We start from the raw sequence: 13,980 nt of genomic DNA on the forward strand, positions 1-13,980 counted from the left end.
TACACTAAATAGCCTAGTACACTTAGGCAGAATTCTTGGACAATTGTACAATAGCAAACTCAGAGCACATATTCATCTCACAGGACTACCAGTGCAGGTACATACTATACTAGTGGAGAGTAGATATGGGGCACGATTACTATAATTCCAGATGAATACTAGTAAGGACTGCCCAGGTGGGAATGATATCCAAATGTAGGCACATTGATATGAATAGACTGGACAGCCTCACATGAATCAAACTCAATAATTTCCATTATATCGCAATCTCCCATTATCACTTATATCGGGCGAATAGCTCCTTGGCTTCCTCCAACTCATCACGAATGACTTGCACATGTGCATCAGAACGAGGAACAAACTGAACAGGAAATTTCTTGGGTGCAACCAGGAATCCAACATCGAATGCTGAGCTTATACTCACATCCAGTGGCTCAGAACCAAGAGGGAGGACGTTAAAAAGCCACACCATCTTTGACATGTTAAGCATCTAGAATCATTCAGTCAAAATAGCCAGAGTCATGTAAATCAATTTTGTCTTCGTACCAGTGAGTTTTCAGCCATTCTTTGACCAGGGCAATTTCGCCGACCAGCTCCAAACCCGTAAGTCACTCTGCGCTGATCATCAAGTAGATTCTTGTCACCTTTGCAGCCGAATTTGTTGTGAATGAAACGTTCCGGCATGAATTTCTCCGGCTCGTCATATTCATCTTCATCCATGTGAATAGCCCATGTATTCATGAACATGATTGTACCCTTGGGAATGAAATGGCCCTCATAGATATCATCCTGCGTCAACATATGCGGTATACCACCTGGCGCTATTGGACGCCATCGTAAAGTCTGATCCGAGTCAACATCGGGATTGATTTCCAAGGTTTGATATTGCATGTGGTTTCAACAATAAGGACATCAACCTAGTACTGAAAGGTGAAAGGATAACTTGGACTAACCTCATTCATGCATGCTCTCATATACTCCAGCTTACCAAGATCATAGAGCCCCGGTGATTGAGTAATGCCACAAACATGATCTAGTTCCTCTTGTGCCTTTCGTAGGACATGTGGGTGCGACGCCATTGCAAGGACAAATGCAAGCAGAGTCGACGATGTAGTATCCGATCCACCTTCCATCTGTTCCAGTATAAGCATCTCTAGCACTTCCAAGGTTATTTTCCAATCGCGAGATTTGAATAACCTACCAGAACTCCACCTAGATAGGCCAACTGTTCATTGGTGAAGCCGTCCTTCTCTTGAGACTCTAATAACTTCCCCATAAAACAAGGTGACAAGCTCTTGTTACTTGATCTAGCTTTTGTTTCGTTTAGAAGACCATAATAGAGTGCAATTTGTTCCGCTCGGATCTCTTTTGCTTCTTTCTTCCAGGGACTCATAAACTCGGGTAACAATCTCAGAAACGGAAAAGCGTCAATGGGAGGAGTTGCCCCCGGCTCCAGAATTCCAGTAAAACGTTCCTGTGCATGATATAAGGCTTGAACGTTAGGAGATTCGAATTTCTCTCCTCTTTGACCAAAAACAGAAGCCAATATGACAGCTGTGGAGTAACGGCGAATGTGGTTATCATAATTCTCTGGATCCTCCAGTAGCTGACACATTGTTTCTGTGGCTTCGGATACCTGAATTGGATGCAACGCAGTATCAGCATTAAAATTCAAGAGACCTTGGACGGCTTTTCGAAGGGCTCTCCACTCTGGGCCGTGTTGTGCTAACAGTATGTGGATGCTGTTGGGGCATATAATCTGCTGGCCGGCGTAATTCTCTGGACGACTAGAGTAAATTGCTCCCCTTTTATCGAATAGCCTAGAGTAGAAATTTTTAGCGTCTTTAGATCTTTCTTTTGTGTTAAAATATCAGTACCTAGGTTTCGGTTGTAGACGACATACTCTTTGACATGATGGTAACTGTTCAAGACCACGGCGTTGAGGGGCCCTAGCTTGAATCCAACGATAGTGCCATATTGTTTGGACCATTCTTTTTGTCTAAATTCGTGCTTTAAATTAGACTATTGACTTTCCAAGAGTTCGCCAGATACAAGTATTGCATACACTAGAAACCCTTTTCGTAGAGGTAACTGATACAGATTACCAATGATAGGGAGGCCTTTAGGACCAGGAGGGAAGTTCTGTGGTCGACGACTTTTAATAGCATATTGCGATAGAAATAGAACAATCAGACTGGAGAATAATCCAAAGAAATATAAAGGGCTAGACATGGTGAAGTAGAGTGTCATGGTTGGTGCCCAGGTGTAAGTTGTTCAATAGCTTGATTCAGGTAGTAGATGGTACCGGATAGTATTCCACCTGGGTAAGATTTCAGGTCAATGGGGACAACCTTAGAACATTTGAGAGATCAATTATCAGCAATTCTCATTCAAGCCTGAGCTGAATAGACCCATCAGCTTTTGAAAGGGTCTGAGCACATTCTGCATATGGGAGCACCCCTCATGTAGTAGAAGAGCCCTCACTCTACCCCGCTCATAGCTGGCATGACGAAGAACTGCATTCTACCATGCATGCGGAATATAAAAGGGAAAACTCCACCGCTGATTCTCCCAGGAAGGGTCTAAAAGTCTTGAGACCTCGTGATTGGAGCCAATAATACGTTGAGATAGTAATTTCAGGATATCATTGGATACTAGGTAGAGATTCAGGTCCTCCAGATGTCTCCTCTTCGATATGTACCTGTCCACAGTGAATCTGGTAGCTATTTTTTTTAACACCCGTGCTTGCCAGTGTGTAGGTGTGTATGAATAGTATATCATACTAGGCAGAGATGATCGGCATTTCTAACATTTGAATGTGCTGCCCGGGGCCTCGATTCAAAATGTTCAATTTTAATATGCATATGTGCAGTGGTCTACTATTCCTCGCAAGAGACCGCGCAATACTAGGAGAACTACAGGTAGAATACCAGTGGAATAAACATAGCCACATTCTATTCACGAATAATTGAGAGATAGCACCTGGGCAGAACAAAAGTACATGGATCAGAGAACGCCCATCGCCACGTGAAAACAAAGAGCAACCCTCAAGCCCTTCAGTCACCTGTTCCACCTGAACACCAACTCCCCTAAAGTCGTGAAGCCATCTCAAATGACGTTAGAGATTAGGTGAGATGTGAAACCAAGAGATATCAGGAAACCCCGACAAGAGCAACGGAGAAAATGACAGAGACGTCGAGAAGATGCGAAAAAAAGCAAGATTGCCACGCCGTAGACTACTTCCCAAGAACAAATCAAGATTTGAACTAGTTTAGAATAGAGGTACTTCAGCAGCAGTTTGAGGAGAATTTGAGGATAGAGGGAGAAAGATAGCAAGACAAGGAAGAAAATAGAGAAAGAAAAGAGCTCATTCGTAATAGAGGAAGCACACTGAAGAAATATGAAGAGAGAAAAAGCCGCGATACCAAAAAACCAAGAAAGACAGGAGTGAATAAGGGTCACCCACTACCCCCAAGAGATTCCGAGATAAAAAACATGAGAAAGAAAAGAAAAGAAATCACAAAAAAACCAAAAGCGCAAAAGCGCAAACACCCATCTCCCAAAGATGCTCCGGTCATCAAATCAGTGTCGCTGAGGCCCAAAATCTGCCTCAACAACCTTACCCTTCTTCCCTTTAAGTGTAAACTCCGCGAACAATGCGATATGATCACTTGGAAAATGAAAATTGGGGAAGCCAGGTACCCGGCGAAGGTATTCTTTATCCACCTCACCCAGCAAAGCCGATACGTAGAGTGTGTTGGAAGAGTACCAGACGTAATCAAGAATGTCACTGAAATCAGGAGTGTAGTTGGTGAAACTGAGTTCCCCAATGGCGTCATAAGCCGACTTGAGCTTGAATGGGTGTGTCATACCATTCTTACTGATATTGCCGTAAAGACGATTCTGAAGCTCAGGGTGTCCCTGGTCAAGACGTCCATCTGCAATGACATTGTAGGCGGCGGAAAGAGGCGACGAGTTGAAATCACCGCACATAAGGACAGGAATCTGATCACCGCTAGCATACTCCATGGATGGCGCACACTCAACTTCAGGGGCTTTTTCGGCTCCGTCCTCTGCCTCAGAGAAACGGAATGCAGTCTTGTCATTGCAGGCTCCCATCTTGGCGTACTTGTCGGACAGCTTAGTGAGCTCCTCCATCAGAATGGCAGTCTGGATAAGCTTCACATCCTTGAACGCCGGGTCCCAATAAAGATGGGCATTCACAACAATGAACCGCGCTCCAGTCTGTCGGTTCTCCAGGAAAACAACAACCGCAATGTGATCCTTCTGCCACAGGCGATTGTAAATGTCATCTTGGCCTTTAGCATCTGGGCGACGCACGGCAATTTGACCAAAGTTGATCACCTGCTTGTCCAACAGAACGTACTTGCTTCCCTTGAAGAATGTGGCGCATCCGTCAATGACCTTCGCATCTTCCTCTTGCATTCCCATGGCACGACCTCGAGGCGAATAGACTCCCTTGTAGTCATTGTAGGCGAGTTGCTCCCGATAGAAGCTGTTGTAACTGCCTTGATCAACCTCTTGCAGGCAGACAATATCCGAGTTGTGAGATCGTAGTTCGTTAAGGATGAGCTCGCGACGGAACTCCCAAGAGAGCACACGTAGGGGGACATATCCGTAGTGAGAGGCGGTTGCGGAGGAGTCACAGAGGGTGTTGTAGGAGACGACTGTGATCTTTTCATTCGGGCTGTTGCCTGTATCGTCTAGAATGACCCAGTCCCGATCAGGAGGAGGCAAGTGAACTGCAATAGAGAGACAATGGTTAGCAAATCATCATCTAACCGCATATACGTATGTCGACATAATCAAGCAACTTCTCATTCGTAACTCACCTGGCATCTCTTCTTTCAGATATTTGATCAGCGCCTTCGTACCATCCTTCATGATGTGAGACTTGAGGACCTCGCTGAAGGGATTGCCTTCGATACCCAATGTTTCCAACCGATAGAGGTAGCCCATCTCATAAGGGAGAGTCCGAATATTGTTGTCGAAGAGGTAAAGCTTCTTGAGGCTTGTCAACATTCCAATTTCTTCGGGGACCTCGGTCAACTCATTGCCGGAAAGATCGAGATGAGTCAACTTGCGAAGCTGGCCAATTTCAGCGGGAATTTGCTTCAACTTGTTGTGATTCAGGTACAGTTTCTCAAGGAAGGTGTATCCAAATAGTGAGGGGGAAATGGCCCGCAGGCCCTGCCCTCCAAAGTCAAGCGCATTCCATCCTTGTCGTGAAGCTGGCTTAGAAACTGGAGCTCCGGTTCGTGCGTCGGTCGTGGTCTCGTTGGCGTCGGATTGGCTAGACATGAGCTGAACTCCTTTGGCTTGGTGGGCTGTTATCCGGGCGTAGTAGTGGGGTGAGTTGGCCTGCCTCGACTCAGCATAAAGCTGAAGCTGCTGTTGCCAGTGTTCGGTAATGGTTTCGTCCATATCGTCATCAACCATAGCAGGTGCGCCGTTCTGATGAGTTTGGTTGAAGTGGGGGTGTTGAGGAGGGAAAGGGTGTGTGGCTTGGTGAGAGGTGTGGATTGTTTGTTGTGTGTGGATTTGAGCTTGGGACTGAAACTTGTTTGTTGTGACCGACATGCCCACATTTGAAATGGTCCCAAATCGTTGATGGGGTTGGTGCTGATGATGAGCGCCATTCATCAACATATGGTGTTGTTGACTCTGATACATGGCGAATGGATTTAAAGCAGCACTTTGGTTAATTGGAGGAGAGCGTGAAGGGGAGGGAGTGTCGTGATTCAGCTTTAGGCGAACCGGGGAATTGGTGCCGTTCTGGATGCCGTGTCGTTGATGAGAGTGAGGTTGTGTTTGGAAAGAGAACGGCCCGGCCCCAGGCTGCTGGAACCTGTAGGTACCATCTGCCATTTAACGGGGCAGACGAGACCGCGGGGGGGTTTCCCTTGCGATAAACCGGGTGGCGGGTGAGTGGTGCGCGAGTCGGAGCGGAAGAAGTGAGGAGAGGAGTTAAGAATCGAGCACGATCTCTTCTCTTCTTCCACATTAAGTTCTACAGTGAAACAACACCGTCTTACGAGAGCTCAACTCAGGTCGATAACTTCGGGCCGCGCAGTACCAGATGGTTCGTGGGGCTTGTGGTCCAAGTTGAGGGTGAGGGAAAGACCTAAGGGCGGAGGGCGGGCGGAGTCACAGGTGGGTTTGAGATTCTAATCTGCCAGGGCGGAAAGGAAACAATCAATGAGTAAAAAGCTCAATAAAGTCAGGGGTTGAGGATTTGGGCGATTCATACAGTTGTATCTCATTTGAGGGGTTGTAGACTGACTGATCGTAGGTCGAGATGACAGTATTGGGTCCACGGTTTGCATCGAAGGCGGGAGTCTTGTCACGTGATATCACCTGTCCGGATCCATCGATGCCAAGACCGCCTTCCCATCTTGGCTCCGCTCTTCTCTTTCTGTACGGTCCCTGATCTTCTCATTCCCTCTTGTCCTATATTGATCTTCTGAGGAATTCCAGAGAATTCCAGTCAGCTGCATGTTCACCAGTGCAAAGGTTTTCCAAGCCGAGCGAAGGGTTATGCTTTAGTTGGCCTCGCAGGACTGTCTTGTTCAAAATGCGCACTTGGGGTTTGCCTTTTCTCGTATATCTGGCGATGGGAGAATATTTCCAGAGTCATTGCAGTGAGATAGGAAATTTAGAGATTGAGTGACAGTGTTCACATAGAACAGCTTGCAAGGCTTTTATCTCGAAGGACGTCCTCGAAACTACAGCGTGTCTCTGAACATTCTCGGCCTGGAACAGCTGATTGCTGTGTCGCACAGCATTCAGCCTATCGTTATACTCAGGTATACTCGTGGGCTTCAATGAAATGTTATATATGGTATTTATACTACATTTAGTATGTGCTACTCGTTTATAGAGCCTCTGGGTTTCCAGGAATTGGTTTTCTACGGGTCGATATAAATGAAACTGAATGGATCTTATCGAATCCTACTAGTGAACCATTTCCAGATACCCGTCTCTACCTAATCTTACTAGGTACAGTATACTCCGTAAACCTTGACGCCTTCAATCTACTTAAATGTAGTAGATATCATAATAAATAACTCTAGCCAAACTCACATCTCCAAACATGTCTAAGTATTCCGTACCATTATCAGCACCAGCGCTTATGAAAAGTGGACCATCAGTGTTATGCTAGCCCAATCATTGGGTGATGCAGCAAGGCTAATCGCTATTACTCCATACAGTCGAGGCAAAAAAAAAGCCTATTGAGCCAACATCGAACTATTGGCTCCAGTCCCAACCCAAATTTGGGATTGAATGTGCGCGTGGACATGACCCCTAAGGTCATACGCAACTCCCCAGGCTCCACTAGGGGGGGAAACCCGTCGGTAACACCGATATGGTTGCCTCAATGTAGGCGCAGCGACCGAGTCCCTAAACCCCCATCATTTCCCCGCCACCCAAAAACGTTGTTGGGATGGGGTCACCTGGGCATTTGCCCCAGACCCGTATCTATCTATGCACGATACCTATATAGTCCTCGTATCGCGCATGAAGGGTCTGAGAGTCCAGTCGGGGAACGTTTAAAAGAACAGGGGGATCAAAAATTGACATGTCTATCAGGATATGCGTCAAAGTCTCAAATTACGAGGCCCACGCTGGACTCCGTACTGTTCATTGGATCGACATCTATCAGCACTTGAGCACTTGAGAGTGTCGGAAGTCCATATAAGACAAACAATGTATAGAAGACCGATTGAATGGATCTGTGGATAACTCCGTATATCTCACTTAGGCAACAATCGCTGTTCTACAGGGGCGACATAAGGTTTTCCAAGGTTAGATGGTTCAAGTTTGGATCATCTAAACAAAAAAATCCCGTGATGCGGGTCATAGATGCAAGGGTAAGTCGGGACAGCAGGGCCATGGAGTTGGGACACTATCGAACATAGACTGCGCTTCATTTATCTGGGCACGGGGCACCAAGCGGTATCAGATAGAGCGGAGGCTAAGTCTCATCTCTAGCTAGTCCGGGCCCGGGTACCTGAGAATAGGGTGGACATGGTGGACATGGCGGGCAGGGATCTCCGTTGGCCGTGTATTCACCTTGTATACATCCGTACTGTATCAACCAGGAGGCGATATTCTGTCACTTAAGACAGTTCAAGTTGCTCAGATGCACATGTACTTTTGATCAATGATACATCGCGCAGGCGAATTTCAAGTTTTCTCCTTGGAATTGCATTTCCGAGTATTCCGTATGATATCCAGTTGCAGATCTTTGTCTTGTTCAAATCAATACTGATCCATAATGATCCATCTCCGGGAAAATACAAGGTAAGAAAATGGAAAAACAGAATAACAAAATAACAATGATAAAACGGCACTATGGGATAAGTCTTGCAGCTAGAAAGATGCCCCTGCGCCTGCGCCTGCACGTGTCACGCACGCACCGATATAGCATCCTTGCTGGGGAAGGATTTCAGTTGCGTGCCCCTCCAAGAGGGGTAAGGATCATATTTCATGTTCGTGGGGCTAAATAGGAGGGGGCAAAAGGGACGGGGAACAATTTCATGGTCAATTTGAAGCTAGCTATCTCGGGATAGCCCGGCTAATAGTTTGCCGCGTGATGAAGTGTATACTAGTATACACTCTACTAACACAAAACCTATTTCCACTTCTGGTCAGACAGAATAGGTTTGGGTGTGGCACAATTATAGTGGACACCCCGAGATCCATGGACCATGGCACTATGGAAACTCATGATGTCAATGACCTCGGGTTCAATTGAATAGCTCAAGCTTACTGATAGCCTCGTTTTCTTTTCTTTTTTTTTGCCTCCTGAACGGAGAAACAGCGGTTTTCGCCCAGACAGGATTTTCACGCCGTCGCGTGCCCTAACCCAACAAGGCGAAGGTTCACATTCCATTCTACCGTGGACTATCAACCCAGACATTTTCTTTTGCTCCTTCGAGCTTAGCCGAAACATTGATAAATGCTCGTCATTGGCGGGGAAAAGTTGGACTTGTTTCTCCTATTTTTTGGGCGTAAGAGAGGTGCAGTGTTGTAATGTTGCAGCAATGCTGCAGTGTTGTCCCGATAGTCTGGAGCGACTACAATCCACTAGATACACTATTTTAAATTGATTTTAATATTTAATACACTACGGTTTATTCACCATTACGTGAAAACAGAGACTAACGCCTCTTCTGGACTCGAGTGGATACTGTTCAATGCCACTTTTCGATCCAGGGGTCGTCGGGACCAGACCGGGGGCCTTGTTCATTCTTGTTTCCCTTCTTTTTCCCCCTCCTGCAGTGTGGTTTCTTTTTCTTCTTGCATTAGTTCAGGTCAATTCCAAGGTTCCACTGTGAAAGATTTGATATCTTCATGGGAGATCTGGTCAACTTGGAACTTGCAGAGAGGAAAAAAAAATTAGTACTGTGACTAAGAACCCGTGGAACTCGACCTAAGTCCGAGGTTATTATTTTTTCACCCTTCAAACTACACTAGAAGAATATTTTCCGAACCGTTGGCATTCCTCCGAACATCTCCAAATTTTTCTTATTTTTTTTATCTTTTTATATCTCCCTTTCGCAAGGTTGCTCGTGGGTTACGCCGAAGACTCGGATCTGACATCATCTTGAAATCTTCTCTGTTTCTCAATCCATACTATATATACTCTTCCGCCTCGAAAAAAAAAGACAAAAAATATGTCTCACAGCTCATGAACACCTTCGAATTGCACGCCGAGAATGCGACCGACTGCGGAACCACAATAAACTATAACGGGGATATTCGATGAGAAGTGTGAATCGGAGATGGACATGATGACGGCAGGGACAGTCTCGTTTACGCCGGCCACGGCGTCTGGGTCAGATATCCATTCGAATTTGAGCTCGAATTTTGCCGCGACTTCGTCTTCATCTTTGGGTTCTCTAACGGACTATTCCAACTACCCTCTGGCACGACAAGGTGACCGTACCTATCTCCGCGACCCGGAAAATATCTATCCTTTACCATGCGATCTACCCGAAATCCACCGTCAGACCCTGCGCACAATGATGCTGCTGCGCGTCTTTGGCGGCCCGTTTTGCAATCCGTATCTGGCCAATCGCCCACCTAAACGCATCCTGGAGATCGCGTGTGGGTCTGGTCTATGGTCTGGTCTGTGTCACGAACATTTTGTTCGTCGTGGCCAGCCAAACGTGGGGTTTGTCGGAATCGACTTTATTTCCTTGGCTCCAGATCTGCGCAAACAGGGAATGAATTGGCAGTTTAAGCGACATGACCTGCGAAAGCCACGCCTCCCGTTCCCGGATGACTATTTTGATTTTGTCTTTATTAAAGATGCGGGCATGTGTCCCTCTAGCCCGGCGCAACAAGCCTCGGGATTAAGTGAACCTCTTCGAGTCTTGAAATCGGGAGGAGTCTTGGAAGTGTGGGATTCAGACTGGGTGTTTCGCTCGCTACTACCCAACCCGGCACCAGCCCGGAAAAGTTCTTCGAAAGAACAAGAGACTGCGGAGGCTACCGCTACCTATACATTTTCATCTGCCACGCCCTTTACAGCGGCTCAGAACAAATATCTTGTCGACTACAACTCATGGGTCGAGAAGTCCTTTGACCGGCGAAAACTCACTGCAGTTCCTTGTGCCACCATTGGCTTGTCCTTCAACTCCGAGGTCGACCTCTTGGAGCATGTGGATAGCCGACGAATTGCAATTCCACTGGGAGATTCGCGATGGGAGCGAGAGGGTCAAGGGAAAGATCCCAAGGGCCGTCCACGCAAGGCATTGACTCCTGACCAGATTTCTATTCGTCGAACTGCTCTTCTCACTGTGGTCCAAATGATCGAAGGGCTGGAGCCCATGCTTATGGAAGCCAGCGGGAAAGGCCGTGATGAATGGGATAGGTGGTGGGCCGCAATGACTGCAGACCTCTTCCAAAAGGGGGGCCTTGCTAGTGGCGAGTGTCTCGAAGTGAGTGCCTGGTGGGGTCGAAAGAAATGAACCCATCCCAATCCTTCCCCCAAGTGAAATTCCGGTGTTTCGGTGGGCGCAGAACAAGTGAATCATTGCGCTTCGTATTGATGATACCCCTCAAATTTGTGATTTTTTTTCTCCTTCTCTATCTCTCTTCGTTTTTGTCTATGTCTTTTAAAATGTTTCTTTCGGAGGTTCCGACGTTGCATCCCCTGGCCACTTCCTGCTGGAAATTGTTTGAAACACTTGGTCCATGTGTTCGCTTCCGAGGTTAATCAACCCTCATATCGTTTTTTCAGCGTTCGATACCGCTTCAAATAGTATCTGGAGATTGTTCATTTTGTCAGCGTCTGATAATGACGAGATATTTGTCGAGGGGAGAGCAAGCTGTGCTCGCACGATGCCATGATGTATGACAAAAAAAAGTGTGAATCAAAGTCCACGGTATCTAGCCAATGCTGCCCACGGCATGCAGTATATATTTGAAATATAACACAATGACATCTGCAAATCCATTTCGATGATTGCCAGAGAGCACGAAGTAGAAATTTTAGGTTGTAGAGAGGAGGGGAAAGGTCAATCTTACAATGCTTCAACTTCTGTAAAGAAATAAGAATTAGCGGATGTTCTCCCGGGAAGACATGGCGGCGGTTGGATAGACATATACGAACCTTTCTTGACAAATTCAGCCCTGGCAATCCCCTTGCGAATCTGCTCTTCATCCTGAAGATGAATTTGGCTCGAAAACGCACGATGGAGTTGATCTCGGAAATACTTGTATCCCAGAGGGTATTCACGCCCTAGCCAGAGAAGCTCTAAAGCTCAGAAATGTTTATATCAGCCTCTACCGTGATGTCTTTACACTGGTCTGATCTTACCTTTGTAAATGTTGATTACCTGCCGACGCAGCTCGGAGTTGACCATGATCAACCTGTTCAAATATCTGCTTCAGACCAGCCAAAGTATTGTGAGGATCACAGGAGTTGTTCAAGTTGTAGTTAAAATGGGCCTGAGGTCAAATGTGCATGTGGTTAGGAGGTTGGAGAAAGCTTCGGCGGTTATCGGTGACGTCGGGAATGCGGAGAGCTGTTTATCGGCTGCGGTACCATTAAAGATGGCCACTCTGATATTCAAAAGATGAAAGAGTATGATTTTATTTAAATTTACGCATTTGATCAAATAGATAGGTCAGTTCGAAATCACTACATTAGCAACTTGAAGATTTGAAGGATTCCATCCGATCCCTCAACTTCAAGTCGAACTTGAAGAAATCCCCTGGCGGAGGTATGACATTGCGTTACTAGTACCTAGGTATATATCGATAATAAAATTAAATTATCCAGCACCATCATATTATCCAAAAAGCGCCTGGCCAAACCCAAAAAGCACCTTTTATTCATCCATGCCCAAGGGACCATTGCACAGATCTGAACTACGCGGGGTTCTAGCCGAGCTATGGCCCAAGCTCCGGAATGCGCCTCGGCCGCGATGATGTGATTGTCAGCTTCTCTCTCTTCAATCCCCAACAACCTCTCACAATGATCCCCCGATCTGCCTTCTCGAGGCACCTGCTACGATATAACTCCTCCCCTTCGACCCTTAACTTCTTTTCATCGATCACATCGGCCCAAAATGTTCAATTGCCGACTCCGCAGGACCCACCTGCACAACCGCACCGAATCGACCCTCGGTGGCTTACCATGATGAAACGGCGAATTGGAAGATGCATAATGTTTGGGATGAAACCAGCTCAAGTGGACACTGCCGGGAAGATTCTTCAGGAATTAGCAAGGGATTGGCGAGAATTGATCGCGGGAAGTGAGGGATTCTTGACCGATGAGAAGCGGCGGAGCTTGTATCGGCATAATGTAGTGTGGGGAGAACAGGTATGCTCTGGATTCATATCTTCAACCCACCAGGAGCTTTGAGTGACAATGGCTGACACGATCCTGCTGTTTTCTTGGTTAGGACATCATGGTAAGTTCCCTCTGGTACTCGACAGCTCTCGGCTACTATCGGCTTTATACTAACATACATACCAGGGTAAGACTTGCATTCTCAACATTACTCCGACTGCTTCTCCAAGACTTTGATGAGGCTAACACTGGCATTGGCTATCATTAGGTCATGTCAACAACGTCACCTATGTCAGATACGCCGAGACCGCTCGAGTCAATTGGACACGCAATATCGGCATTCACATTGATCCTACAAATAAGAAAGAATGGCTCAACTTGCTCAACTCAACAGGAATCGGACTTATCTTGCGAAGTATCAAGATCAATTACAAATTTGTATGTCTTCTACCCAATTCCTCCAATGATCGTTTGAATAACATGAATTTCGCAGCCCATGAAATCACCAGACAAGATCACGGTTTACCAAAAGCTCGTTCACGATCCATCTTCCTCATTATTCTCACACTCTGCCTTTGAGCTTCAGGTCATGATTTTATCCGAGGCTCGCCAGCGGCTTGCAGCATACTGTTATGAGGATATCGTCACCTACGATTATATTAAGAATCGAAAGACCCCTGAACTCCCGCCTTTCATGCTCGATCAATTCAAGACTATCTGGGAGCAACAATTGAAGGCGGAGGCAGAATGGAAACAGCGAATTCTGGAGATTGAGAGCCGAGTCCGAACGCTAGAGGTTGAAAGCTGGGACCGGGCTGATGCAGTTGAAGATACTGGATCTGCAAAGCAATGAACACACATTTCACTGCTGGAACTGAATGTTTTCTTCTCTAGCCAGGAATTCTCGAAAGATAGATCTGTAAGGATGTACATACGCAGCCTGTAGTTACTACTACACAGCTAGAACTCTGTGTTGAACAGAAAAGGTCACTCTGTACATGTATGACTTGCTTCATTTTAGTTACAAAACAACATTGAAATGCTTGGATACACATTAGATTCAGAGTTTCCCCCGTGAAACCTTGGGAGAACGCACACGTGCATGCTCCTGCATCCCACGATGCTCCCCAATTGAATCGGCTCTACAGCTC

At 46.4% G+C, this 13,980-nt stretch overlaps 5 protein-coding genes across 5 annotated transcripts; 2 read left to right on the forward strand and 3 right to left on the reverse strand.

Annotated features, from left to right (window-relative positions):
• Positions 1-277: 277 nt before the first annotated feature.
• Positions 278-2,232, reverse strand: N7483_004326 (cytochrome P450; the record flags this gene model as incomplete). The annotated part of the gene is made up of 6 exons (XM_057087763.1): positions 278-490; positions 547-843; positions 954-1,133; positions 1,202-1,820; positions 1,904-1,999; positions 2,066-2,232. The coding sequence occupies 6 exons, from the start codon at positions 2,230-2,232 to the stop codon at positions 278-280; spliced, it is 1,572 nt and encodes a 523-aa protein (XP_056947592.1).
• A 1,350-nt stretch (positions 2,233-3,582) lies between these two features.
• Positions 3,583-5,889, reverse strand: N7483_004327 (CCR4-Not complex 3'-5'-exoribonuclease subunit Ccr4; the record flags this gene model as incomplete). Its single annotated transcript, XM_057087764.1, has 2 exons — positions 3,583-4,763; positions 4,854-5,889. The coding sequence occupies 2 exons, from the start codon at positions 5,887-5,889 to the stop codon at positions 3,583-3,585; spliced, it is 2,217 nt and encodes a 738-aa protein (XP_056947593.1).
• A 3,920-nt stretch (positions 5,890-9,809) lies between these two features.
• On the forward strand, positions 9,810-11,000 carry N7483_004328 (class I SAM-dependent methyltransferase; the record flags this gene model as incomplete). Its single annotated transcript, XM_057087765.1, has 1 exon — positions 9,810-11,000. The coding sequence occupies one exon, from the start codon at positions 9,810-9,812 to the stop codon at positions 10,998-11,000; it is 1,191 nt and encodes a 396-aa protein (XP_056947594.1).
• A 555-nt stretch (positions 11,001-11,555) lies between these two features.
• On the reverse strand, positions 11,556-11,897 carry N7483_004329 (electron transfer flavoprotein regulatory factor 1; the record flags this gene model as incomplete). Its single annotated transcript, XM_057087766.1, has 3 exons — positions 11,556-11,572; positions 11,645-11,788; positions 11,852-11,897. 3 exons carry the CDS (start codon positions 11,895-11,897, stop codon positions 11,556-11,558), a joined length of 207 nt encoding a protein of 68 aa, XP_056947595.1.
• A 1,010-nt stretch (positions 11,898-12,907) lies between these two features.
• On the forward strand, positions 12,908-13,682 carry N7483_004330 (thioesterase family protein; the record flags this gene model as incomplete). Its single annotated transcript, XM_057087767.1, has 3 exons — positions 12,908-12,950; positions 13,098-13,267; positions 13,323-13,682. The coding sequence occupies 3 exons, from the start codon at positions 12,908-12,910 to the stop codon at positions 13,680-13,682; spliced, it is 573 nt and encodes a 190-aa protein (XP_056947596.1).
• Positions 13,683-13,980: the final 298 nt, after the last annotated feature.

The sequence above is a fragment of the Penicillium malachiteum genome (assembly GCF_028827825.1).
Source record: "Penicillium malachiteum strain IBT 17515 chromosome Unknown utg000002l:1.0-8849297.0:1.0-8852440.0, whole genome shotgun sequence".
Classification (NCBI taxonomy): Eukaryota; Fungi; Ascomycota; class Eurotiomycetes; order Eurotiales; family Aspergillaceae; genus Penicillium; species Penicillium malachiteum.